This window comes from Prionailurus bengalensis, chromosome D4, assembly GCF_016509475.1.
Source record: "Prionailurus bengalensis isolate Pbe53 chromosome D4, Fcat_Pben_1.1_paternal_pri, whole genome shotgun sequence".
Classification (NCBI taxonomy): Eukaryota; Metazoa; Chordata; class Mammalia; order Carnivora; family Felidae; genus Prionailurus; species Prionailurus bengalensis.
This window is the reverse complement of record NC_057359.1, coordinates 57,500,728-57,523,354: the sequence shown is the minus strand read 5'-3', so window position 1 is coordinate 57,523,354 and position 22,627 is coordinate 57,500,728. Positions and strand designations below refer to the sequence as shown.

Below are 22,627 nucleotides of genomic sequence, written 5' to 3'. Positions count from 1 at the left end.
TGTCCTCAGGAACTGTGACCAGTCACATACCTCTCACTAGTGGTACAGCAGGGAGCCTTCTGGGGAGAGGCTCAAATACCCATTAGACCAGCAGTTCTTAAAATGTGATCCACCTAAGGGTGCCCAAGACCCTTTCAGAAATCCTCAAGTTCAAGTTTATTTTCATAATACTAAGGCATTTTTCTCCTTCACGGCACCCAACATTTGTACCGACACTGCAAAAATAATGGTGGGTAACATTGCCTTAGCACACGTCAAGGCCCTGGCCCAAACCGCACTAACAGTCACTGTGATTCTTCACCACCATGCACTAGCAATTCAAGAGGTAAATGCCAGCTTCACTTAAGAATGTCCTTGGGGCTCTTGGGTGGCTCAGTTGGTTAGGTATCTGACTTTGGCTCAGGTCATGATCTCTCAGTTCCTGAGTTTAAGCCCCACATCAGGCTGTCTGCTCTCAGCACACAGCCCGCTTTGGGTCCTCTGTCCCCCTCTCTCTCTGCCCCTCCCCAGCTTGTTCTTTCTCTCTCTCTCAAAATAAATAAATAAACAAAAAAATGTCTTTGATGAAACAATAAAAAATTATTAACTTTATTCCATGTAAATCCCTGAGTAACAAGTCTTCTCAATATTCCATGTGATGAATCGGGAAGCTGCACACCAAAGTACGGTGGTGTCTGGAGGAAAGCACTTACACAATCATTTGAGTTGTGAGCTGAGCTAGCTGCTTTTCTCACAGAAGACCACATACACTTGAAAACAACCGGCAGACAAATCAGGGCTAGTGGACTTTGGTGTCAGGCAGAACTTCTCTCAAAAAGGAACAAAGTGACTCCATAATATCAGGGAAAAACCAACAGTATTTGTTGCCTAGGAATGATACAATTTGAGCTTTCAAGTAAGGATTCTGGAAAACTTGGGTCTGCTACCATGAGCTTTACAGCTTTCCCTAACTTAAAACTTGGACTCTTCTGTTAAAAACAATCCTCATATTAAGGAATTTGATTTCTTTTTATAATGTATAATGAAATGTGTCAATATCCGGAACATTTGCATAGTTCAGTGAATCAGTATTTTCCAAATGACCACTGCATGATATTACATCATTCTCCCTGGGTAAACGATCCAACCACAGTGCAACACAGACCAATGGATTTTAATGTAACATAGTACAAAAAAGTTATTGATGTAGTTTCAGATTCCACATTGCAAATAACCCTTAAGAAACAACCATTTGTCCAGTTTTCAGGTAGTATTGGAGAAGAATACACATGATTACCTGAAAAGGCTAGAAATATGCTACTCTCTTTTCCAGCTATATATCTGGGTGAGGCTAGATTTTCTTCACATACAGTACTTCAAATAAACCACCACATATCAATAGAAAGCACAAGTAGATTTTGAGAATCCATACATCCTCTATTAAGCCAGATATTAAAGAGATTTATAAAAAATGTAAAATAACTGCCATCCTGTCACTAATTTAGGGAAGTGAAAATAGTTTTCATTAAAAATTTTTATGTTCAAATAGAAAACTTTTGGGGTGCATGGCTGGCTCAGTTGGTTGAGCTTCCAACTTGGATTTCAGCTCAGGTCATGATTCCAGGGTAGTGGAATCAAGCCCCGCAGCAGGCTTAAGAGTCTCTCTCTCCCTCTGCCCCTCTCCCGGCTCGTGCTCTCTCTCTAAAAGAAAGTACAAAAAAATTTTTTTTAATTATCATTAAAAAAAAATAGAAAGATTTTGCACAGCAAAGGAAACCGTCAACCAAAGGAAAAGTCAACCTACAAGGGTGCCTGGGTCAGTTGAGCACCAGACTCTTGATTTCGGCTCAGGTCAACATCTCATAGTTGTGAGATGGAGCCCGCACAGAGCCTGCTTGAGATTCTCTCTCTCTCTCTCTCTCTCTCTCTCTCTCTCTCCCTCTGCCCCTCCCCTACGCACATGTGTGTGCACTCTCTCTCTCTCAAAATAAATAAATAAACAAACAAAAGGCAACCTAATGAATGGCAGAGGATATTTGCAACTGATATATCTGATAAGAGGTTAATATCCAATATATATAAAGAACTTAAACAACTCAACACCAAAAAAATACAGTCTGATTAAAAAATGGGCAGAGGACCTAAGTAGACATTTTTTTTCCAAAGAAGACATACAGATGACCAACAGACACATGAAAAGATGCTCAACATTATTAATCATTAGGGAAATGCAAATCAAAATCACAATGAGATATCACTCCACACCAGTCAGAATGGCTAGTATCAAAAAGGTAAGAAAATAACAAGTGTTGGCAAGGACGTGGAGAAAAAGGGACCCTTGTGTACTGTTGGTGAGAATGTAAATTGGTGCAAATACTATGGAAAACAGTATGGAGTTTCCTGAAAAAAATAAAAATAGAAAAACTATATGACCCAGTAATTCCACTACTGGATAACTACCCAAAGAAAATGAAGATTCTATTTCAAAAAGATGTATGAACCGTACGTTTACTGCAGCATTATTTACAATAGCCAAGATATGGAAGCAACCTAAGTATCCATCAACAGATGAATAGATAAAGATGTGATACTCTGCCATAAAAAAGAATGAGATCTTGGGTGGCTCAGTCAGTTAAGCATCTGACTCTAGATTTTGGCTTAGGTCATAATCCCAGGATCATGGGACCGAGCTTTGCATCAGGCTCTGCACTGACACATGGAGCCTACTTGGATTCTCTCTCTTCTTTCTGCCTCCCCCCAAAGCACATGTGCATACATGTGCTCTCACTCTCAAAATAAATAATAACACTGGGGCGCCTGGGTGGCTCAGTTGGTTAAGCTTCCGACTTCGGCTCAGGTCATGACCTCACGGTTTGTGAGTTCAAGCCCCACGTAGGGCTCTGTGCTGACAGCTCAGAGCCTGGAGCCTGTTTCAGATTCTGTGTCTCCCTCTCTCTCTGACCCTCCCCTGTTCATGCTCTGTCTCTCTCTGTCTCAAAAATAAATAAACGTTAAAAAAATTAAAAATAAATAAATAAATAATAACACTAAAAAAAAAAAAAAAAGGAATGAGATCTTGCCATTTGCAACAACATGGATGGACCTAGACAGAGGGTATTATGCTAAGTGAAATAAGTCAGAGGAAGATAAATACCATTTGATTTCTCATATATGTGGAATCTAAAAAACAGATGAACAAACAAAAAACAACAATAGACTCTTAAATACAGAGAACAAACTGGTGGTTGCCAGTGGGAAGGTGGAAGGGGATAGATGAAATAGATAAAGGGATAATATTAAGAGATACAAACTTCCAGTTATAAAATAAATGTCATGGAAATGAAAAGTAGAGCATAGGGAATATAGTCAATAATATTGTAATAACATATGGTGACAGATGGTGACTACAGTTACTGTGACAAGCTTTGAGTTGAGTAATGTATAGTTGTTGAAGCAATATGTTGTACACCTGAAACTAATATAACATCATACATTAGTTATAGTTCAATAAAAAAAATGTATGCTAACAGGGTTAATCTGTAATGGGTTTACTTGTTATTTTTAATGAATTAGTATTTAAAATTTTTGTTTCCATTTTACTATGTTAAGTATTGATAGATATAATCCACTTCAACAAAAGCTTTTTGGATCTTCAAAACCCATTCTTAATTTTTAAGAATATAAGGCTTTTGGGGCACCTGGGTGGCTCAGTTGGTTAAGTGTTTGGCTCTTGATTTTGGCTCAGGTCATGAACTCACGGTTCATGAGATCAAGCTCTGTGTCAGGATTCTCTCTCTCTCTCTCAAAATAAATAAATAAACTTAAAAAAAAAAAAAGAATGTAAGGGGTTCTAAGGCCAAGTTCTAAAGAAAAAAAAGTTTAAGAACTGCTGCACTAGACCATGAGTCCCTTCAGATCCACACAGCATTAACAGTTTTATATACACGAAACCTGGTGCATAAAAAATATACCCAGCAAATGTTTATTAAGTGCATACTCTTATGCCTGATGCTATGCTAGGCATTGGGGATTCAGAATTGAAAAAGATGGTCCCTGTTCTAGAGGACTCACAAGCCAGTGGAGGAGACGCACAGGTAGGTACAAGAACAATTATAACAGGAACTACGAGGGGAATTATAGGAGCCTACACCAAGAACACACATCTATTAGGTGGAGGGAATGAGAGGGGCAGTGGCCAGGGAAGGGTTCCCAGAAAAGCTATCATTTGAACTGAGTTTTTAAGGCCACAAAAATCAGCCAACAGAAGAGAATTTTAGAAGGAACAGAATGCATAAAAGGTGGAAGTTTTAAGAAAAGTATGATCATTTCCAGGTCCTGCATGTAGTTCAGTATGAATGCAGCATGAAGTATATAAGTCTGTGAATTGGGGGTGAGGTTGGGAATTAGAGATGAGGCAGAGAGGTAGGCAAGGGCCAAAACGAAGGACCTTATATACCATATTAAGAAATGTGGATTTTCATCCTCAAAGGAGGGAGGGAATAGGGAGGGGTTTTGGAGGATTTTAAGATCTTACTCGCATCAACTTTGGTAACAATGTCGAGGTTCAGCTGAATGAATATATGCATTGGGGAACCAGGACTGAGACCCCAACAGACACAGGAAGGAGGTACTATAAGGAGCTACCAAGGCAACCCCCTGAGACTTGGAGGAACCTCATGTGTAGGAAGTAGAATCCACAGGAATAAGTGGAAGTGGGAAGTGAGGAACAGGGGAGCGCTTGGTAACTCCCTGGGGTTTAGCACTGGCTACTGGGAGGGTGGAGGTGTCTTCCTTGAGTCTGGGGAGAACAAGGAGATGGTTGGAAGGAACACTGCGAAGGTCAGATTTGTTCCACTCGTAGCAGGCAGGCAGCTAGGCAAATCTAAACACATTTCCGCACCCCCTCCCCCGCGGCCCTGGCCCGGGGCCCACGGTTCCCACGGTTCCCACCCCCACCAGCAAATCCAAGCCTCCCACCCTTCTGCCCCGGGGGAGCTAGGCATAGAGCTCCCTCCTAATTTCCTTCGCTTGGTCACCCCTTCCCCCTCCGCCGTACCGGCTCTCCACTTCCTCCCCTCCCCCCCGAAGAAAAACGAAAACAAACAGTCCTGAGCCCCGCACCTCACACTTTCCGACCCCAGGACCCGGCTGCTCCCGGGGCAACTTCTAGCGGCCTCGGTGGGAGGAAGCATCTCACCCCCGACTCCCCGACTCCGGGGGCTCAGTAACTCTTTCCCTCGCCCTCCGCCTTCCCCGTCCCAGCCCGGCCCCGCCTCCCCACGGGGAAACAGCCCAAAAAAGGGCAGAAAAGAAATTTTGGCGTAAAGTTGGCCTGCAAGAGGAGACGGGAGAGTCCGCTGGGAGAAGGGGAGGGGAGGCAGGGCGCGCGGGGCCACCACTGAGAGAGGAAAGCGGGGTGGGGTGGCGGAGGGGAGGGCGAGAGGAGGGGGCTGGAGAGCCGCGTCCTGGGGATGGGGGCGGGGAGCGCGCCGGGTCCGGCTGGAGCCGCGGGGAAAATATGCGGGGCACGTTGGGGGGCAGGGCGGGCGGGGCGCGGAGCCGGGTACCTAGCCGCCCCGTCACGGTAGAGGAGGGGCCCTGGCTCCACCGGCTCGGGCTGGACGGGGAAGCGAGGGGAAGAGAGGTCAGGCCCGCCCTCGGGGGCAACAAACTGGGCCTCATTCCGCACTGGACCGGGGCTCTGGACTCCCCTCCTGGCTCAGTTTCCCCAAGTCCCTGGTGAAACTCACCGTTGTCACTACCACGTTGGTAACGCAGACCCAGAGTCTGGGACTCAGGGTAAACTGAGGTACTCGAACCACGGAGGAGCCCCGCCTCCCAAGAGACATTTAATCCAGGGGGATTTACAGGAAACTTCTAAATTAAGGGCAGCGGCTGCTGCAGCTGAGGGGGGCACGCGGGACCCAGCGCGCCCGCGCAGCTGCCGTGAGCTCACGCCCCGAAATAGCCCCAGGGGCCCCAGTTGCAGCTGCCACTGGGTCGGGCTGTCACTCAGAGTAAGAGCAGAGCCCCCAGCCCGAGGGTCCCCTCCCCTCCGCAGGGCCGGGGTTTTTCCAGCCGACCGTCTTAGCTGCTTTACCTTCCGACGGCTGGGGGCGGAGGGAGGGGCCTCGAGGGGGGCGGTCCCGAGGGGGTGGGCACAGGGGGCGGCCGCGCCCCCCCTCACCGGGGTGTGCTTCTGCCCCTACAAGGTTTGGGCCGCGGTGGGGGAGGGTCCCGGCCCCCGGCTCCGCCCGGTCCCTCCCCGCCTTTTAGGCGCCCGCCCGGCTGGGACATCCCAGTCCCGCTTGGTCCTCCTCGCCGGCCACCCGTGCGCCCAGTTCGTCCAGTCCGCACTGCCTGCCCGTCGGCCCGCCCCCCACCGCAGCCATGGACGCGATCAAGAAGAAGATGCAGATGCTAAAGCTGGACAAGGAGAATGCCATCGACCGCGCCGAGCAGGCCGAGGCCGACAAGAAGCAGGCTGAGGACCGCTGCAAGCAGGTGGGGGCACCAGACCCAGTGCAACCCCCTCCTCCCCAACGAGGGAGGGGTAGGCCCTGTGCACCCAGCCTGAGGCCTGCTGTCCCAGGCTCTTGTGTCCAGTGGGGGGGGGGGGGGGGGTGGGGTGGGGGGAGGGGGGGAGAGGGAGGGTAGACCTTCACAGTACCCTCAGGGACCTAGCCAGAGCCACACATAATCTCTCATCCACCATACCTGGGGAGCTGCAATCCCCCAGTTTCCACACCTGCCCCCTGCACATCAATGATGTGCCCAGCTCCTCGGGGCTGGAAGCTTTCTCTCTACCCTCACCAGGTCCCTTTAACAGCCCTGACTACACTGTCCCTCCTCTGCTATCCTGCTTCCTCCCTGACAGCCTCTAAATATCTTCTTGTACCCCCCCTCGCACACACCCCTGCCTCCTTCCTGGGTCCCTGGCCTGACTAACCAAGGCCTCTCTCTCCCAGCTGGAGGAGGAGCAGCAGGCCCTCCAGAAGAAGCTGAAGGGGACAGAGGATGAGGTGGAAAAGTATTCTGAGTCTGTGAAGGACGCCCAGGAGAAACTGGAGCAGGCTGAGAAGAAGGCCACCGACGTGAGTGTGGACCTGCGGTAGGGTGGGAGAGTGCACTGGGAGGGGTCCCAGACCTGGGGATGAAAGAAGGAGGGGACCTAGACATCCCCAGCACCAGGACAGAAATCGTTTCCTCTCAGAAACCCAGGCTAGGACAAGCTTGCACAAACAATCTAAGGCAGCGGGTAAATCAAAACCACCTACCACTTCCCCTAGAGGACACAGCCTTGTAACTCCATTTGGTTCCAGTTCTTAGAATGTACAGTGATCAAGCAGTGAGTCATCCTGGGGGGCGGGTGGTACAAGAATTTACCATCTATCTTATTAATCCTCTAGATGGAAATGGGAGAAGAGGCTGCAACTCCATGTGCGGGTGTGGGGTGTAGGTGTAGATACTGTTGGGCAGGAGGAGGGAGAGGAATCCAGAGATGGGGCCTGACTTGAGTTACACCCCCGGGGGGCCATTAGAAATTCCCTGGCTTTGACCTCTGGCTCCAGCAGCCCTCCTGTGCACTGGAGCCCAGCTCAGGTTCTAATGACCCCTCATTTACCCTCATTAAGCTGTCAGCCTTGAGACCAAGCCAGGCCACAGGGCAGAGGGACAGGGCTACAAATGCCAAGGCAACCACCTTAGCAGGTCCGGTTCACTCAAATTTCTCTGCCCACCCCACACCCACTAACTAGACTTCTCTGCTTTCTGCCATTCTCAACCCCCACCTTGGTGTTGGAGAATGGCCATATGACTTTGGATATGATACTTGAACCATTCTCTGCCTCAATTTCCCCACTTGCCTTCTATCGAGGATTAAGATGAGCCTATGGTTGGAGTTATGGAAGGATTAGAAAAAGCATGTCTGAACATCTGAGATCCGAGATGACATTACTGTTTATATTGACCATTATCCATGTTCCCCAACGCACACCCCCTGCCCCCCGGCCCCAAGGTTGGTTTCTCTGACCTCTAGGCTTGGTTTTGGTTCTCCATCAGCCCTGGCACTTGGGAGGGAACTGACCTGCAGCTGCTAGCAAAGACAACCCTGGGCATCTGACGCTCTATAAATAACTAAGGCCCGGTGCAGCTGGAGGCAGGACTGGAAACCCAAGGAGCTGGGTGGGGGCTGGAGGGGAGGGGAGGACAGGGACAGAGCTGGGGATGCAGGGAAGCAGTGCCAGGGGCCGATAGCAAACACTGTCCAAACTTAATGTATGACCTTGAACACAGCACTTCACTTACATGGTGCCTCAGTTTCTCCTTTCTCTCTTCACATTTATCCAGTGGGGACAGTAGTGCCTGTCCTGTGGTTGGAGAGCAGCATCCATAACTGGAAAGAGCTTGAAAAGCAGAAAATGGCAAATATCAGTCCTGTGATGAGGACCCCAGGACTTCCCAGACTCTTCAGAATCATTTGTCACTCCACTATCACGAAGAGAGTTTTCCTTTTATAGAGTTCATCTCTCTCTAGAGTAGACCCCTAATGTCCCCCAGAGTCATTCTTCCCAACCCCCAGTGCTGTCCCCAGAATCCTTCCACACTGAGTCATCTGGCCCCCTGCCCGTGAGGGCCTTTGTCACTCTAGGTGGCCTCCAGCACCTGGAGGACAAGCTACTACTTTCTATATATGGTGCTATGTTTCCCCTGCTGCAGGTTACCTCCCAGGACCAGTTTTCTACCCACTCTGCCCCCAGGACTGCCACCCATCCCTTCCTTCTTTCACTTCTTCCCCTACACTGGCCCTTTCTCCTTTCCAGTCTTAAATCTCATGGTCTCTACGATAAGTTTCTGAGGGAGAGACAGGAACAACCTAACATTTATGGAGTGTGGACTCTGCAGGCAATGTGCTCAAGTGCTTTCTACATATTATTTTACTATTTCCTGAACTTGGCTTATCATCAGAATCACTTAGAAGCTTAAAAAAAAAAAAAAAATTTTTTTTTTTTTAAAGATTTCCAAGCTCCTGCCCTGGAGATCTCATTTCAGTGGATTGAGCCTGGAGCTAGCGAGCCTGTTTAGTTTTCTAAACCTCCCACGTGATCCTGTTGATTGAGTCATTATGTCAGAACAGCCTACAGAGGAGGAACTGCTTGTGTCAACTCAGATTTAAAAAGGAGGAGGGGCACCTGGATGGCTCAGTCCATTGAGCAACCCACTCTTGATTTCGGCCCAGGTCATGATCTTGTGGTTCGTGAGTTTTAACCCCACATCAGGCTCTGCGCTGACAGTGCAGAGCTAGCTTGGGATTCACTCTCCCTCTCTCTCTGCCCCTACCCCTCTCTCAAAATAAATAAATAAAGTTTAAAAGGAGGCATCTGAGGCCTAGAGAAACTAAGTAAGTTGCTCAAGGTCATACAAGTGCTAAATGGCTGAGGGTAGCTCACAATGGTCTGACTCATAGCCCGTGCTCTTAACACCAAACTGTACTGCTTCTCTCATTTTTCTTTTTGGGGGCCCTTCTTGCTCTGACCTCATTTTCTCAAGGTATCATTTTCAATGGACCATCCCCCAAAAAACCTCCATGGTTTTGCCTCTGTATTGCAGATCAGGGGATGAGTATGTGTCACTCACACAGCCTTTGGCAAGAAGCCCCTTCTTATAGGCATGGACGTCCCATAGAGGCCTGGCTAGCCTCCTGAGCCCCTCACTGGGAGACTGACTGGCAGCCAGTGACATCAGGGATCTTGACTCTGTGATTGGCTATTTTTAGCAATGGTGAGGTCTGGTTGGCCTGATGTGTCCCCACCCTCTTACCTGGGCCAGGCTTTGCTGTGGAGGAATCCCAGCTCCTCTGACCTGGTCCCAGCACTTATACTGCTTTCAGTGGGTACAGAAAGACCTGCAGATAACCATTGGGAGACTAATTATGCACCGTGTTAGAAGAGGCCCTGAAGCAGGGGAGTGGAGCCTGTTAAGAAATGCATGTTTTGGGCCTCAATAGACCCTAGACAAGATAGCTGGTTAGGGGGAAGAACGGGTGGAAAGTCTGGGAGCGAGGAAACAGATTCTTTCTAACAAGAATCTTACTATCCTCTGAAACCTCTCTGATCCTCATTCAAGGTAGACAAAGCCCCCTCTGACCTCTGGCCTTTACCCCACAGGCTGAGGCAGATGTGGCCTCCCTGAACCGCCGCATTCAGCTGGTAGAGGAGGAGCTGGACCGGGCACAGGAGCGCCTGGCTACAGCCCTACAAAAGCTGGAGGAGGCTGAGAAGGCAGCTGATGAAAGTGAGAGGTGAGCAGGGGGCCTCCCCAGGGGTGGGCCGGGGAGGGTCTGGGAGCCCGTCTCTGCTGGTCTTGACACCACTTCCGCCCCCTCCCTGCCATTCAGAGGAATGAAGGTCATTGAAAACCGAGCCATGAAGGATGAGGAAAAGATGGAGCTGCAGGAGATGCAGCTGAAGGAGGCCAAGCACATCGCCGAGGATTCAGACCGCAAATATGAGGAGGTGACAGCCCTGTCCCACTTCCTTCTCCCCCCCAAACCCCAGATACTCCCCGTAACTCACCCAGGCTCTGCTGCTTCTCTCCCTCATCCCCCAGGTGGCCAGGAAGCTGGTGATCCTGGAAGGAGAGCTGGAGCGCTCAGAAGAAAGAGCCGAGGTGGCTGAGAGGTAAGGGTACCCTGGGCGGCAAGTGAAACTCAGCCTGGTCCCGTGGCTGAGGGGCACTCTGGACAGTGGGAGGCAGTTTCCCAGGCTTGGGGCCATAGGGACAGGTCCTGTCCTCTGACTCCTAACTGCTGCCCCCAGCCGAGCCAGGCAGCTGGAGGAGGAGCTCCGAACCATGGACCAGGCCCTCAAGTCCCTGATGGCCTCAGAGGAGGAGGTAGTGACCTCTCTGGACCTTTCTGGGCAATGGTGCCTTCTCTCAGCTCACCTTTCCCCTGATCTCAGGCTGTGCTCTCACCTGCTGGGGGTCGGGAAGAGCCTGGGGCCTTCAAGTTCTGCTCACTGTCACTCTCACAACTTTGCTCTTCTCTTCTCTCCTCCACCCCTTCCCCAACTGTGCCGTCTTCACTGTCTCCCACACTATGCCCTCACACCCTCCCCCTGCCACACACCCCCTGCAGTAAATGTGGGGACCTAGAGGAAGAGCTGAAAATTGTTACCAACAACTTGAAATCCCTGGAAGCCCAAGCGGACAAGGTAGAGGGGGGTAGAGGGGCAGTGAGGATGGGGTCCTGCAGGGGAGGGAGGCGATGGGCCCAGGCAGGGAGGGGCTGGGTGTTCCCTGGAGACAAGATCAGGAGCAGCCTGTGGACTCGGTGGAGCGAAGGATTTGTGGAGGCGATCTACTAATGGCGTGTATATGTCCCTAAAAGTATTCCACCAAAGAAGATAAATATGAAGAGGAGATCAAACTGCTGGAGGAGAAGCTAAAAGAGGTGAGAGTCTTAGGGCACCTGGTGACTCAGTCGGTTGAGCATCCGACTCTTGATTTTGGCTCAGGCCACGATCTCACAGTTGGTGTCGGGCTCCATGCTGACAACGTGGAGCCTGGTTGGGATTTTCTCTCTCCCTCTCTCTCTCTCTTCCCCTCCCCTGCTCACTCGAGTGCACACATGCTCTCTCTCTCTCTGTCTCAAAATAAATAAATAAACTTAAAAATAATAATAAAGTAAAAGAGGTGAGAGTCCTTCCAGTCCCCACTGTCCCCTCAAGTCCCCCATCCCCTCCAGAGACAGCCTGTGGCAGGGACTTTGGAAAAAGGGATGGAAGAGGAGGTTGACTTAAGTGAAAGTATCTGGGAGGCCTAATCTTTGTCATTCTCCCGTCTTACCTCAACTCCCAGGCTGAGACCCGAGCAGAGTTTGCCGAGAGGTCTGTGGCAAAGTTGGAGAAGACCATTGATGACCTGGAAGGTAAAAGGGATACTCCCCTGTATCCAAAGCTTTTTAAGCAGGTCACACTCCCCATGACTATCAGTCTGTCCCTTATTTTCCCATCCCATAATACTTGCCACGGATAAATTAGTGTTGGATCACCTGGGATTCCACCAGCTCCCAGGGTGTGACCCGCCATCTGAGGAGTTGTACCTGGTTGCAGTGTGTCAACTCCAGTGCTCCTCAAACATGAGTGTGCATGAAAACACCTCGGAGAATTTTTAAAACACAGCATCCTGGGTCCTAATCCAAAGTAGTTGCTGACTTTGGGCTGGAGAATTTGTGTATCTAACAAGCTCCCCGGCAATGCCAATGCTACTGGTCCTCAGACCACACTTTGAGTAGCACTGACCTAGACAATCCTGTCTCCAAGTGCAACATAATAGAGCTGTGTCATAGAGACTTCTTTATTAAATATGGAGAGATTTGGTTTAATATCTAGGTTTTCACGACATTAATGGAAAATACTGTTTTAAGCTAGATTTAGTGAAAACGAACATCTGGGTATTTGCTAGTCTGTGACTATTTCTCATTAGTATCAAGAATGTTGTGCCTAAACTGTATTTTCTTTTTATTCTATAATAACCGTTTCACCTTCATAATTCCCACTTCTCATGCTTCCAGGCTTTCAGGCAAGCCTCAATTTTATCTCCAACTTTAGGACCTTAGACCCTTCTGGCTCCAGCACCCTCCCCCTGAATCAAGCATTCCTGCTTATTCAAAGCACTGTACCCCCATGTCCCTGGGGGAGGTAGGAGCTCCAAGGGGAAGAACCAGTTTGGGCTACAGAGAAAAACAAGAGAGACAGGGATACAGAGAGGGGAGGAGGGAGCCCTGATGGCTGTCCAGCTTGTTCTCCAGCCTATTTCTCTCACTCCATCTTTGTCTACCTCTCTCTGATTCTTGTTCTCTTTCCATTACCCTCTCTCCTTCCTTTCCTCTTTCCCTCCATTCCCTCTTCCCACACTCCCACCTGGTCCCCCTCCCCATAACCCCCCCCCCCCCAGACGAAGTCTATGCACAGAAGATGAAGTACAAGGCCATCAGTGAGGAGCTGGACAACGCACTCAACGACATCACCTCCCTCTGAGCCCCACGCCAGTGTGGCCCCTCAGCCCCTTTTCTCCTCTCCTTTCCACTCTCTTTGTGGGGAGGGGGCAGTCAGGAGGAACAAAGTTGTCAGCATCGCACAGCCAGGCTGGGCGCAGCCTCGGAGAAGCCCCACCACACCTGCCGCCCACCCTGGCACTTGCTTCATCCTTCTATCCAACCACTCACTCCACCCTCCAGCCTCTACCTCTTTCTGCTGCTTAATAAACTCAACTTGGTCTCCATGCTGTCTTCCTGCCCTCCAGAGAGCACTTCTATCATCCCCACAGAAACCCTGGCTTACAGACACCCCCAATCTTGTGCCCCCTCCTCCCCTGCTGAGCTCACCCACAAAACACTGTGACCCATGCCAGAACCCCCTCCACATGGCACTCTCAGTCTGTCACCATGTCACGGCTGCATGTGGGCATGCATAACCCCATCAGTCACCATGAGCCCTCTAGTGCCTCTGACAGACATGCTCTTCGGCAGACCCAGGTCTGTCACTAACCTCCAAGCCTTCAGCTGCAGTTCCGGGATTTAAGGGAATGACTGGAAGGGAAGTGGGTGGGGAGGTGCCAAGGAAGCGCAAGAAGGTTGTGAAAGGTCTGGCTGGGGTAAAGTTTGGAAAAATGTCGGATGCCAACAACATGGGGCTTTCCCTGCAGGTCTGTTTTCTGCCTCAAGTCTATCTGTCTGTCTGGTCCTTCCTTTTGTGGTTCAGTCTTTGTCTTTCCTTCCATTTCTAACACTCTTAAACCTTCTAAAGAAGGAGGATAAATTAGTTCATGACTCAAGCCTTCCCATCCCACCCCCATGACCCTGAAGCCTTGAGTCCACGTCCGTCTTGGTCAGTCCATCCATTTGCCCTTGGCACCGGGTCCTCAGACCTCTAAGTGCTTATGTCTTCCTATGCCTCCAACCCACACCAAGTCTATTTGTCTCATCCCCCATCTCCCCCCATGTCTCCCTGCCCTTCCTCATGTGCTGCTTCCCCTCACAGAGACCTTGGCCAGTGCCAAGGAGGAGAACGTGGAGATTCACCAGACTCTCGACCAGACCCTGCTGGAACTCAACAACCTGTGAGGGCTGGCTCTGCCCCCCAGCGGGGCGATAGTTGCTGTCCCAACTCAATAAAATGGATGTTACCTGCGTCACAGGGCCCTTTAAACCTTTCTTTGGTGTTGGCGACGGTGGTAGTTTTCCAAAGTGGAAAAGGCTAAGAGGATGCCTGAGGGGAGCAATGGAGTTGGAAGGCCCCCTGACTGAACAGGGCCTGAGTCCAAGCTCTACACTAGGACTTCCTTTTCAAAGGGAGCCAAGGGGTGGGGGCACCGGGCTCATTGAGGAGGGTTATGAAGAGGCTGTGTGAAACAGAGAGGCCCCACAGGGCTTGGGGGGAACATCCTGGCCCTACTACCCGCAGGGCAAAGGAGCCCGCTGTCCGCAGCACTGCCCCATTCCAGCAGGCGGCTGGGCCAGACAACACAATCTGAAGGCAAAACTGCAAAGCTACACAGATTTATTTGAGCAGGGTTAAAGACCAAAAGCCTCACTATGATTTTAAGCCTAGAGGCTAAGCCTGCCCTGCCCCCCAGACACATGCACTGCTGCGTGTGTGCGCACACACGGCCATTCTATTTCAGTCACTTCCACCCCCTTCCTGATAACATCTGTGGTAGGCAGATAATGCCCCCCACCAAAGATGTCCACACCCTCATCCTGTGAAATATGGCCTCACACGGGAAAAGAAATTTGTGATTAAGGTAAGGATTTTGAAATTGGGAGAGTATCCTAGGTTATCTGGGTAGGCCCAATGTAATCACAAAGGTTCTTATAAGAAGGAGGCAAGGTCAATGGCAGAAGAGATGTGAGGGTGGAAGCAGGAGGCTAGAGTGATAATGAGGAAGGGGCCACAAGCCAAGGAATGTTTTGCTTCTAGAACCTGAAAAAGGAAACCCTCCCCTCAAAGTGTCCAGAAGGAACCTGCCCTTATACCTTGACTTCAGCCTATAAGATTCATTTTGAACTTCTGACCTCCAGAACTCTAAGAAGATAAATTTGCATTACCATAAAGTGTGGTAATTTGTTAAAGGCAGCAATAGAAAATGAATACACCATCCTGATTTAGAGAACAAAGCTGCCTTCCATATATTTTATTAGAAACTTTTATTTAAAAAAATATTTGGACCTTAAAAAGGAAGTGATGTAAAGGGTAGGACAGGACAGTCTCCAGCTCCCCTTCAGATTCTTCTGGCTGGCTTCTCTGCACATTCTCCAAGTTCCAAGGACTCTAGGCAACAGTCTCGGTGACCTCTGCTGGGTGGTAGCTAACATTCCCTTTGGTCCCACTTCGGAGTCTACACAACACAAAAGCCTAGTCAGAAAACTGCCCCTCCAGATGAACTCATTTGCACACAAAGTACATGAAACGTCTGGACTCCAGCCAGGGAGGTGGGGCAGTGCCTGAGGAAGAAGGGCGCAAGGAAGCAGGTAGGTATACCTCTGCTGCCTTCTCATTTGCACAAGGAAGGCGATGCAGGTGACGGCAAAGAGGAGGCCAAAAACCAAGGCCAGGATGTCACCTGGAGGGAGAGGAGAGGCCGCCTCAGAGTGAAGAGTCTAGGATTCAGCCCGCTTCAGTATATTTCCCCCCTGCCCCCCAGGTTTTTCAGCTGCCCTCAGTGTCTCAGAATCCAGAAGAAGCCCTCAAAGGGATGGGGGTAGATACACAAGAACGAGTAAGATAAGCACCTTTTTTACCTAAAAGCAAGTAAAAGAGGTTGTTTGGGAAGGAGGATGCTAGATTTCTGGGGCTTCTTTCTAACCAACTTTTGCCCTGGGGACAACAGAGGAGCCCCCGCTCTTGATCCGACCCTCTTTCTTATTGGGGTTGGAGGTCTATTCTGCAGAAAAGGAGAAGGGGTACAGGTGGCCCTAGCCCCTGAGGCTGAACAGTGCCAAGGGGTCAGGAGCTAGAGAAGGGGCACAGACTCACCAGCAGCAAGGCAGGGATTCTGGTGGACTGAAGAGAGAAAGGAGACATTAGAACCAGGGGCTGTGACTACCGATGACAGACACAGGCACAAAGGAAGACACATGGGACGATGAGGGACCTGTGGCCAGGGGGGACATGGCAATATGGGTCACCACCAAGCTGCACCTGGCTCAACGGTCCTGGGGCTGCTCTCCACTCCAGCCGGGAAGGAGGCCTCGATCATTCGCCCATTCAACGGCTGCGTCTCTCGGAAGTTCATCTGTAGCCGAGCATCATCAGGTCCCCACAGGGAGGCAGAGAGGGTATGGAGCTAGGGAGGTCAGTAGACAGGGGGGTGGGCTCATGACAAGAAAATGAAAGGTTCACAGGCCTACTCACAGCCAGCACCTCAGGGCTTCAACCCCTTTGTCCCCTCTTCCCCCATAAGGCCCCCTCATCTCCTTATGCATCTTGATCTCATCCTTATACCTCTTTCCCCCACATCCCCTATGTCACCACCATGCCCCAGCCCCACCTGCTTAGCACTCAGCCTCACTGTCTGGTTGAACACAGTCCAGATGACCCCCTGGGCACAGGGGGGTGTGGTTAGAGACCCCTCATAGCGGAAGTAGCGGCTGAGGTCAGAGGGCAGCAGTGCAGATACATCCAGTCCTGGGACCCAAGTCTCTGAGTCTGCGGAGAGGACCTGTGCTGGAGTCCCACCTAGATTTCTCCCCTCCAAAGCTTTTGGGTGCAGGGATATAGTTTCATCTCCCAGAAGCCAAGCGGAGGCAAGTTCCTGAGAGCACTTGTTCACCAGGTGTGTCCCTTCCCATAACTCAGCACAAGACATAACTGAGAAAAAGATAAAGGGCTGAGGGGCCTCCCAGAGTGAAAGAAGGGCTCCTTAGGTGCTCCTTCTGACTCTTCACTCTTACTTTGCATACTATGATAACATGCTGGACTACAGGTTTAAGCCCAAAATGAACGAAAAGGGAAAGTGAGCTGAAGAACTTAGATGTTTGAAACTATAAAAAACAGACACAAAAACTCAAAAAGCACAGTTCCTTCTAGTTTAGTAAAATCTAAGGTCCAGTAGTGAGGTTTAAAATGACCCAGAGTGGCTGAGAAGGGAAAGATTTCTAACAAAAGTACAAATTTAAAATATTTGATGCTTGTGAAGGAGAACTAGACAGTTCTCAGAAAACTTTTAGCTCCCCAGACTCAACCTCTTAAGTTCCAAACGCTATTTTATTTTTGCAGTCTTTTTGTTGTTGTTGTTTTGGCTCTTATTTTGTTTTTTGTTTGATTTTGGGTTGCTGGGTTGTTTTGTTTTGTTTTACCGTAAAGCCTGTGGGCAGCAGTATGGTTGTGCCTGTTAACCTCTTCTCAGCTTCACAGTTATTGTCAACACCATAGTCAGTCAGCTCACATGTCGGTTCCCTGCCTGTGGGAGGGGGGCCATCTCCATCCTCTCACCTGAGGCTCCCCCAAAGGTAACTCTTCATGAACAAGAGTACTGAGGGTAGTGGCCCGACTAACAAACTGACCTTCCTCAGCAATTTCTTCCAAATGTGACAGCAACTGCTCATAGGCGCTGTTTTCTTCTGGGCCCTCCTGGGAAATAACAGTACAAGACAAGCTCTTACAGGTATCTAGGGCCATGGCTAGAGGCCTGAAGATGAGGTAGGCTTCCCTTAGCCCTCCTCCACTTCTCAGTTCTGAGAATGCTGGGGAACACAAAATCTTATGTATTACTACTCAATCATTTTACTTCCACTTTGCAAACTAACCTAATATGCTTGGTGGGCTGGTTTTCAATGGCAAATTGGAAGAGAAGGAAGATAGGCCACTTTACTAGGATAGAAGGCTCTCAGTGATCTGGATCCTACTACCTTTACCAGTCTCATTGAGCCCACCTCCACCTTTACACTCCATGGTCTCCCCACAGAAAACCATAATAACCTTTGTATTCTCATTACCTCTGCATTCACCTTAATAATTCATGCGTTTGACTTTTGTAGCAAGGACATGCTATTTCAGTGGCACTTTTCTGAACTTTGTGCTGTCAGGGTGGCATTAAGTAGTCAGTTAGGCAGTGACTGAGCCTAGAAGGTACCTCACCATCCCTCCACTTTACTAGTCTCTTCTAATCACTGTGTATGTAGCCTTGATCACTACAGATCCAAAGAGGTCACTAAATGTTTCTTTAGGCTTTATCGCATTTCACAAAGTGGAAATTAAAGGAGTAAGCAAGAAATCACTCTTCCTGGTGTCCTGTCCATTCCACCTGCCATTCCCTGAGTGGGCCATATTCTTAGTCCACGTATACTGTTGGCTCTGTGTGGAATATCTCATTTTCTTTCCCACTAGTGAAGGCTTCCAAGTTTCACCTCCTCTGTTAAGTTTTCCCTGACCACCTCTCTTACTATGTGTCCTTTGTATATGTCTATCATTTCAGCCTCTCCCACTGGTGGTGGACTCCTTAGAGACCGGGAACCACAGTTTCTGACTCCTTGGTGTGGCTCAACTCCTGGCTTACGGTGGGTAGGTGTTGAATGAATTAATCAGTAAGTGAATGAGGATTGCTGGGTACCAGGGTGAGTGTGCTAGGATGGGGTGTCTGGGGTCAAGATACACTGAGCTCTGGGGTACGGGGAAGCAGGGAATAGGGGTGTCCAGGGCTGGTACCTGCAGAAAGGCGGCCAGCACGGCTAGTCCCCCCGGGCGCCCCAAGGCATCATCAACTTTGGCAAATGCAGTGCTGAGGTGAACCACGTGGATCTGGAGAGGAACAGAGGTTAGGAGTGGACAAGATACCCGCCCAGCGCCCCCCTTCGCCTCTCCGCTGCGCGCTCACCTCGGCAGGGAAACGGTGGCCGTCAACCGTGTGCTCCGAGCCCGGGCGACCCGCAGCCCCCCAGTGCAGATGCAACTGCAGGGCCCGGTACTCCCGCCCGGGACCCAGAGCCATTTCCAGCCCCGGAGGCAGGGTCAGTTGCACTACGAGGGAAGAGCCCAGTGAGCCCGGAGAGCAAGCCTACCTAGGAGGGACAGCCAAACTCCTTAGCACAGCCCCCACCCGCCTTCTATTATAGGCCAGGTTGCATCCCCAGATAGCCTCCGCCCCTTCCCGGAGGCTCCCCTCACCGGTGTGGCCATTGTTGCGCAGGCGCAGTTCTGGGAGAGGCGGGAGCTCAAAGCCTAGGAGTTCCAGGGGTTGCAGGGCGGGGCAAAATGCGGCGAGCTCCGGGCGGATATCTACCGGCGATTGGAAGCGGCCTGCGCAGGCTGGGGACACCTGGGGCCAGGGCGGGTCGGCTGGAATGAGAGAGTGTGGACTGGAAGTCTAGTGACAAGACCAGGAACTGTTAGGGAAGCAGGGTAGAAAAAGTGAGGGGGTGGAGTGAGAAAGAACGAGGCGGGAAATAGAAATCAGGGATGTGGACCGACACAGGCAGCGGGCGGCGGTGTCGGGGACTCGCAGTCGTAGATGCACTGAGTGGGACGCACAGGACCAATGTTCGGGGATAGCTGGGGGTTCAGATCAGCAGAGCAGGATGCCCAGGTTGGGTCTGTGCAGGGGGTAGGTGTCTCACCTCCATAGCGCCAATGACTGTGGTCATCTCCTGCATAAATGAGAAGGATGAAAAGCCTTTCTTTAAGCCCAGTCCCTCCCCAGCGTCCAGCATGAGGTGGGTCCCCCTCACTAGTAGGGGTTCTCCAACTCAGATGCCTTACAAAGGCATAGCAGGTAAGGCAAATGCCTTAAGTGGCTAGGTATAAAGCACAACAGATTGCAAACAAACATAACACCATAGCTTGGTAGCCCAACGATCCTACTGGCCCCAGAGATACTAGTTTGCAACCACTGTCTTAGAGTCTCTAAAGTGGGCCAGGGCCTCAGTCTCCAGGCCCAAGTCAGTCGACCCTCTCCCCTTTCTCCCTGTGTCCAACTCCCTTCCCAAAGTTCCTGGGTTCTGAGTCAAAATAGCAGGATCCTCTACTTGCTATTCCTTCTTCCTAGGTCTCAGTTTCTTCAGAGGAGGAAAGATGGGGGTGGGGTAGCAGAGAAAGAGCAGGACGGGTCTGTAGAGATCACCTCACCTGCAGTCTACAGACCCGTCCTGCTCTTCCTCTGCTACCCCACCCCCATCTTTCCTCCTCCCTCATATTCTTATTTCTCTTATGTCTTCTCTCTTTCCACATTCCTCAACTTTCTCCTCCCCAACCATACTCTTTCTTCTTTCTCATCTCTTTCTGTTTCATCTCCTATCTATGCTTTTTTTGTCTCCATTCATCCCCTTCTAGCTCTGAAAGGGGGAAGGGTCTGGTGGCATGAGATCCCCCAAGAATGGAAAAAGCTACTGTCAGAGTATAGGTTCCTCCCCTTCCCTGAATAATCCCTGCCTGGGTTGGGGTTTAGTGGGGGGAGGAAAACCTCCTGGAACCTAGATTTGGAGGGCTGTTGACCACTTACCTTTGTTGTGCCTGTGGGCATTATTCTGGGAGCCTTGAGTATCCCTGGGTACCTCAACAGTAGGTAGATCCTCTAACTTCAGAGAGTCCTCTTCTCCTGGTTCAGTCTTCATTCCAGATGGGTCCTCTCCAGGTGGGTCCCCCTCTCCAGGTGGATCCTCCTCTCCAGGTGGATCCTCTTCACTGGGTGGGTTCTCCCCATCCAGTTGATCATCTTCCCCAGATGAATCTCCTCCCAACCCAGGTGCCCCCTGCATCTGGGGCAGGCTCTGGGGATGGGCAGGCACCAGGAGCAGCAGTAACAGCAGCAGTTGCACAGCAGGGCCCCGGGAAGGGACCGGGATCCACAGAGGGAGCCAGGGACTAGGGCACAGGGGAGCCATGCGGCTGACTGTGGGGTGTCCCAGACACAGTGTGTACGGGCTGTACGTGCATCGGAAACAGGAGCTGGGTGGGGGAGGAGCAAGCCTGGAGGGGAGCAGGCTGACTCACAGAGGGCCCTTTTGTAGAGATGGAGCCAAAGTCCTGTGGGTCTGCCTGGCCCTATGCCCCTTCCCCGATACCAAAGCCTGGGTGGGGGTGGAGTGAGGGGCAGGTATGTGCACAGGCAGGAGGTTATCGGGGTCACAGGCTCAGCCTGGAACCCAAGGCACCACCTGGCACAGGCTCCCCCTGGCACCGCCCAGCTGCTCACCAGCCAGCCTCAGCTAACCCTGGCCTGCTTCCCAGCCCCAGGCAGAGAGGGGGAAAGACAGGGAGCTGGGGCCCCCACAGCTTCTGGCTAAGAGGGGAAGCAGCCCATGTATATCTCCCTGGCCCAGACAAGGAGCAGGTAAAGGGGTAGGACAAACTGCTGGGGAGGCCTGGGGTGCGTGGACAGATAGGCAGGTGGGAGGCTAATCTGAATATAAATGGAAAACTGAATATATGTAGGAGAGGGACTCTGATGGGCTGAAACTAAATTTATTTATCATATTACACCTCTGCTCAAAAACCTTCATTGACTTCCATCTGTCCACCTTCTTCTTCTAGTTGACTTCCAAGTCCCTTCAAAATCTTACCCAAGAAGCCTTTCCATTTTATCTCCTACTACTCTCCCTCATACTCCATTCAAATTAAACTATTCATTTCACCCTGCCCCCCAGACTTTTGACCACCTTTGTTCATCTAGTGTCACTCTTATATTTAACAGTTATTTAGCATCCACTATGTCCAGCACTGGCCTATGGACTAAAGGTACAGAAATGAATAAAACACAGTCCCTGTCCTAAGGAGCTCACTGTCTAGTGAGTGAGGGCAAACACTATCATAATATTCAGGGGAGAGAGATCAATTTTGCCTCAGAAAGTAATACAGGAGTAGGCAAAATTTGATCAGGACTTTGAAGAAGTAGAAATTCAATTACTAAAAACAACAGGGAGAGTGGTATTTTGTGCAAAGGAAAGGCATCAAGTATCTTGTGCAAGAGAATGACAGAATCCAAGTCTCATACTAGGTTGTGTTGATGGCTAGTGTGCAACATGGATTGGAAGGGAAGAGTGGGTGCAAGGAGATGAAAAGTAAAAGGACCCCAAGACTTGGGGTTCCCAGTCTGCCTACTCATTTGAGAAACATTTATTAAGACTCCTCCAATTCTCCAGGGACCATTCTAAGCCCTAGGGATACAGCATTGAACTAGAGAACAGCCTCTACTGTTCTGTAGGTCACATTCTTTTTTTTTTTTTTTTTCTTTCTGTAGCTCACATTCTAATAAGGTTTCTATGGCTTCAACAAACCAGAAGAGAGTCAAGCCATCTCAGGAAGTTCGTATCTGGGGCTACCATTCAGCACATATGTACCAGTTTGGTTGTATGGATTAGAGAAATATATTGAAGTATTTCTAACCCTGTTGAGAACTAGCCCCTAGCTTCCGGGTGCTCTGCTACCTCACTTCTTCCTGGGGACTCTAATGATCTCTTATCTAAAGAGGTAACGCCTGGGGGCGCCTGGGTGGCGCAGTCGGTTGAGCGTCCGACTTCAGCCAGGTCACGGTCTCGCGGTCCGTGAGTTCGAGCCCCGCGTCAGGCTCTGGGCTGATGGCTCAGAGCCTGGAGCCTGTTTCCGATTCTGTGTCTCCCTCTCTCTCTGCCCCTCCCCCGTTCATGCTCTGTCTC

At 50.4% G+C, this 22,627-nt stretch overlaps 2 protein-coding genes and 1 long non-coding RNA gene across 8 annotated transcripts; 1 reads left to right on the top strand and 2 right to left on the bottom strand.

Moving 5' to 3' along the window:
- Nucleotides 1-564: 564 nt before the first annotated feature.
- LOC122474971 lies at nucleotides 565-10,146 on the bottom strand. The gene is made up of 3 exons (XR_006295057.1): nucleotides 9,799-10,146; nucleotides 8,287-8,384; nucleotides 565-867 (listed from the first exon to the last, which is right to left on the bottom strand). It is a non-coding gene; the product is annotated as an uncharacterized LOC122474971 (long non-coding RNA).
- On the top strand, nucleotides 6,127-14,175 carry TPM2 (tropomyosin 2). Of its 4 annotated transcripts, none has more exons than XM_043566412.1 (9): nucleotides 6,127-6,483; nucleotides 6,948-7,073; nucleotides 10,146-10,279; nucleotides 10,376-10,493; nucleotides 10,588-10,658; nucleotides 10,797-10,872; nucleotides 11,369-11,431; nucleotides 11,839-11,908; nucleotides 14,022-14,175. In XM_043566412.1, the coding sequence occupies exons 1-9, from the start codon at nucleotides 6,370-6,372 to the stop codon at nucleotides 14,102-14,104; spliced, it is 855 nt and encodes a 284-aa protein (XP_043422347.1). In that variant the 5' UTR covers nucleotides 6,127-6,369; the 3' UTR covers nucleotides 14,105-14,175. The 4 variants fall into 4 exon arrangements, with proteins under 4 accessions (XP_043422347.1, XP_043422346.1, XP_043422345.1 ...); XM_043566411.1 differs by having other exon boundaries at nucleotides 6,170-6,483; nucleotides 12,937-14,175; XM_043566410.1 differs by lacking the exon at nucleotides 10,797-10,872 and adding an exon at nucleotides 11,117-11,192 and having other exon boundaries at nucleotides 6,218-6,483.
- A 984-nt stretch (nucleotides 14,176-15,159) lies between these two features.
- Nucleotides 15,160-21,091, bottom strand: CA9 (carbonic anhydrase 9). Of its 3 annotated transcripts, XM_043566401.1 has the most exons (11): nucleotides 20,476-21,085; nucleotides 19,595-19,624; nucleotides 19,146-19,316; nucleotides 18,856-18,998; nucleotides 18,687-18,779; nucleotides 17,546-17,612; nucleotides 16,531-16,688; nucleotides 16,182-16,326; nucleotides 16,017-16,043; nucleotides 15,522-15,603; nucleotides 15,160-15,378 (listed from the first exon to the last, which is right to left on the bottom strand). In XM_043566401.1, exons 1-11 carry the CDS (start codon nucleotides 20,855-20,857, stop codon nucleotides 15,312-15,314), a joined length of 1,365 nt encoding a protein of 454 aa, XP_043422336.1. In that variant the 5' UTR covers nucleotides 20,858-21,085; the 3' UTR covers nucleotides 15,160-15,311. The 3 variants fall into 3 exon arrangements, with proteins under 3 accessions (XP_043422336.1, XP_043422335.1, XP_043422337.1); XM_043566400.1 differs by lacking the exon at nucleotides 15,522-15,603 and having other exon boundaries at nucleotides 20,476-21,088; XM_043566402.1 differs by lacking the exons at nucleotides 15,522-15,603; nucleotides 16,531-16,688; nucleotides 17,546-17,612 and having other exon boundaries at nucleotides 20,476-21,091.
- Nucleotides 21,092-22,627: the final 1,536 nt, after the last annotated feature.

What these genes read in the sequence shown, in the direction of transcription:
- TPM2 (XM_043566412.1), top strand. Translation starts at nt 6,370, where the DNA reads ATGGACGCGATCAAGAAGAAGATGCAGATGCTAAAGCTGGACAAGGAG. An exon ending in GCAGCTGATGAAAGTGAGAG is followed by an intron (nt 10,280 to 10,375) that starts GTGAGCAGGGGG and finishes CCTGCCATTCAG; the next exon opens with AGGAATGAAGGTCATTGAAA. An exon ending in GACCATTGATGACCTGGAAG is followed by an intron (nt 11,909 to 14,021) that starts GTAAAAGGGATA and finishes TTCCCCTCACAG; the next exon opens with AGACCTTGGCCAGTGCCAAG.
- CA9 (XM_043566400.1), bottom strand. Translation starts at nt 20,857, where the DNA reads ATGGCTCCCCTGTGCCCTAGTCCCTGGCTCCCTCTGTGGATCCCGGTC. An exon ending in TGCCCACAGGCACAACAAAG is followed by an intron (nt 19,625 to 20,475) that starts GTAAGTGGTCAA and finishes TCATTTATGCAG; the next exon opens with GAGATGACCACAGTCATTGG. An exon ending in TGCTGGCCGCCTTTCTGCAG is followed by an intron (nt 17,613 to 18,686) that starts GTACCAGCCCTG and finishes GTTATTTCCCAG; the next exon opens with GAGGGCCCAGAAGAAAACAG.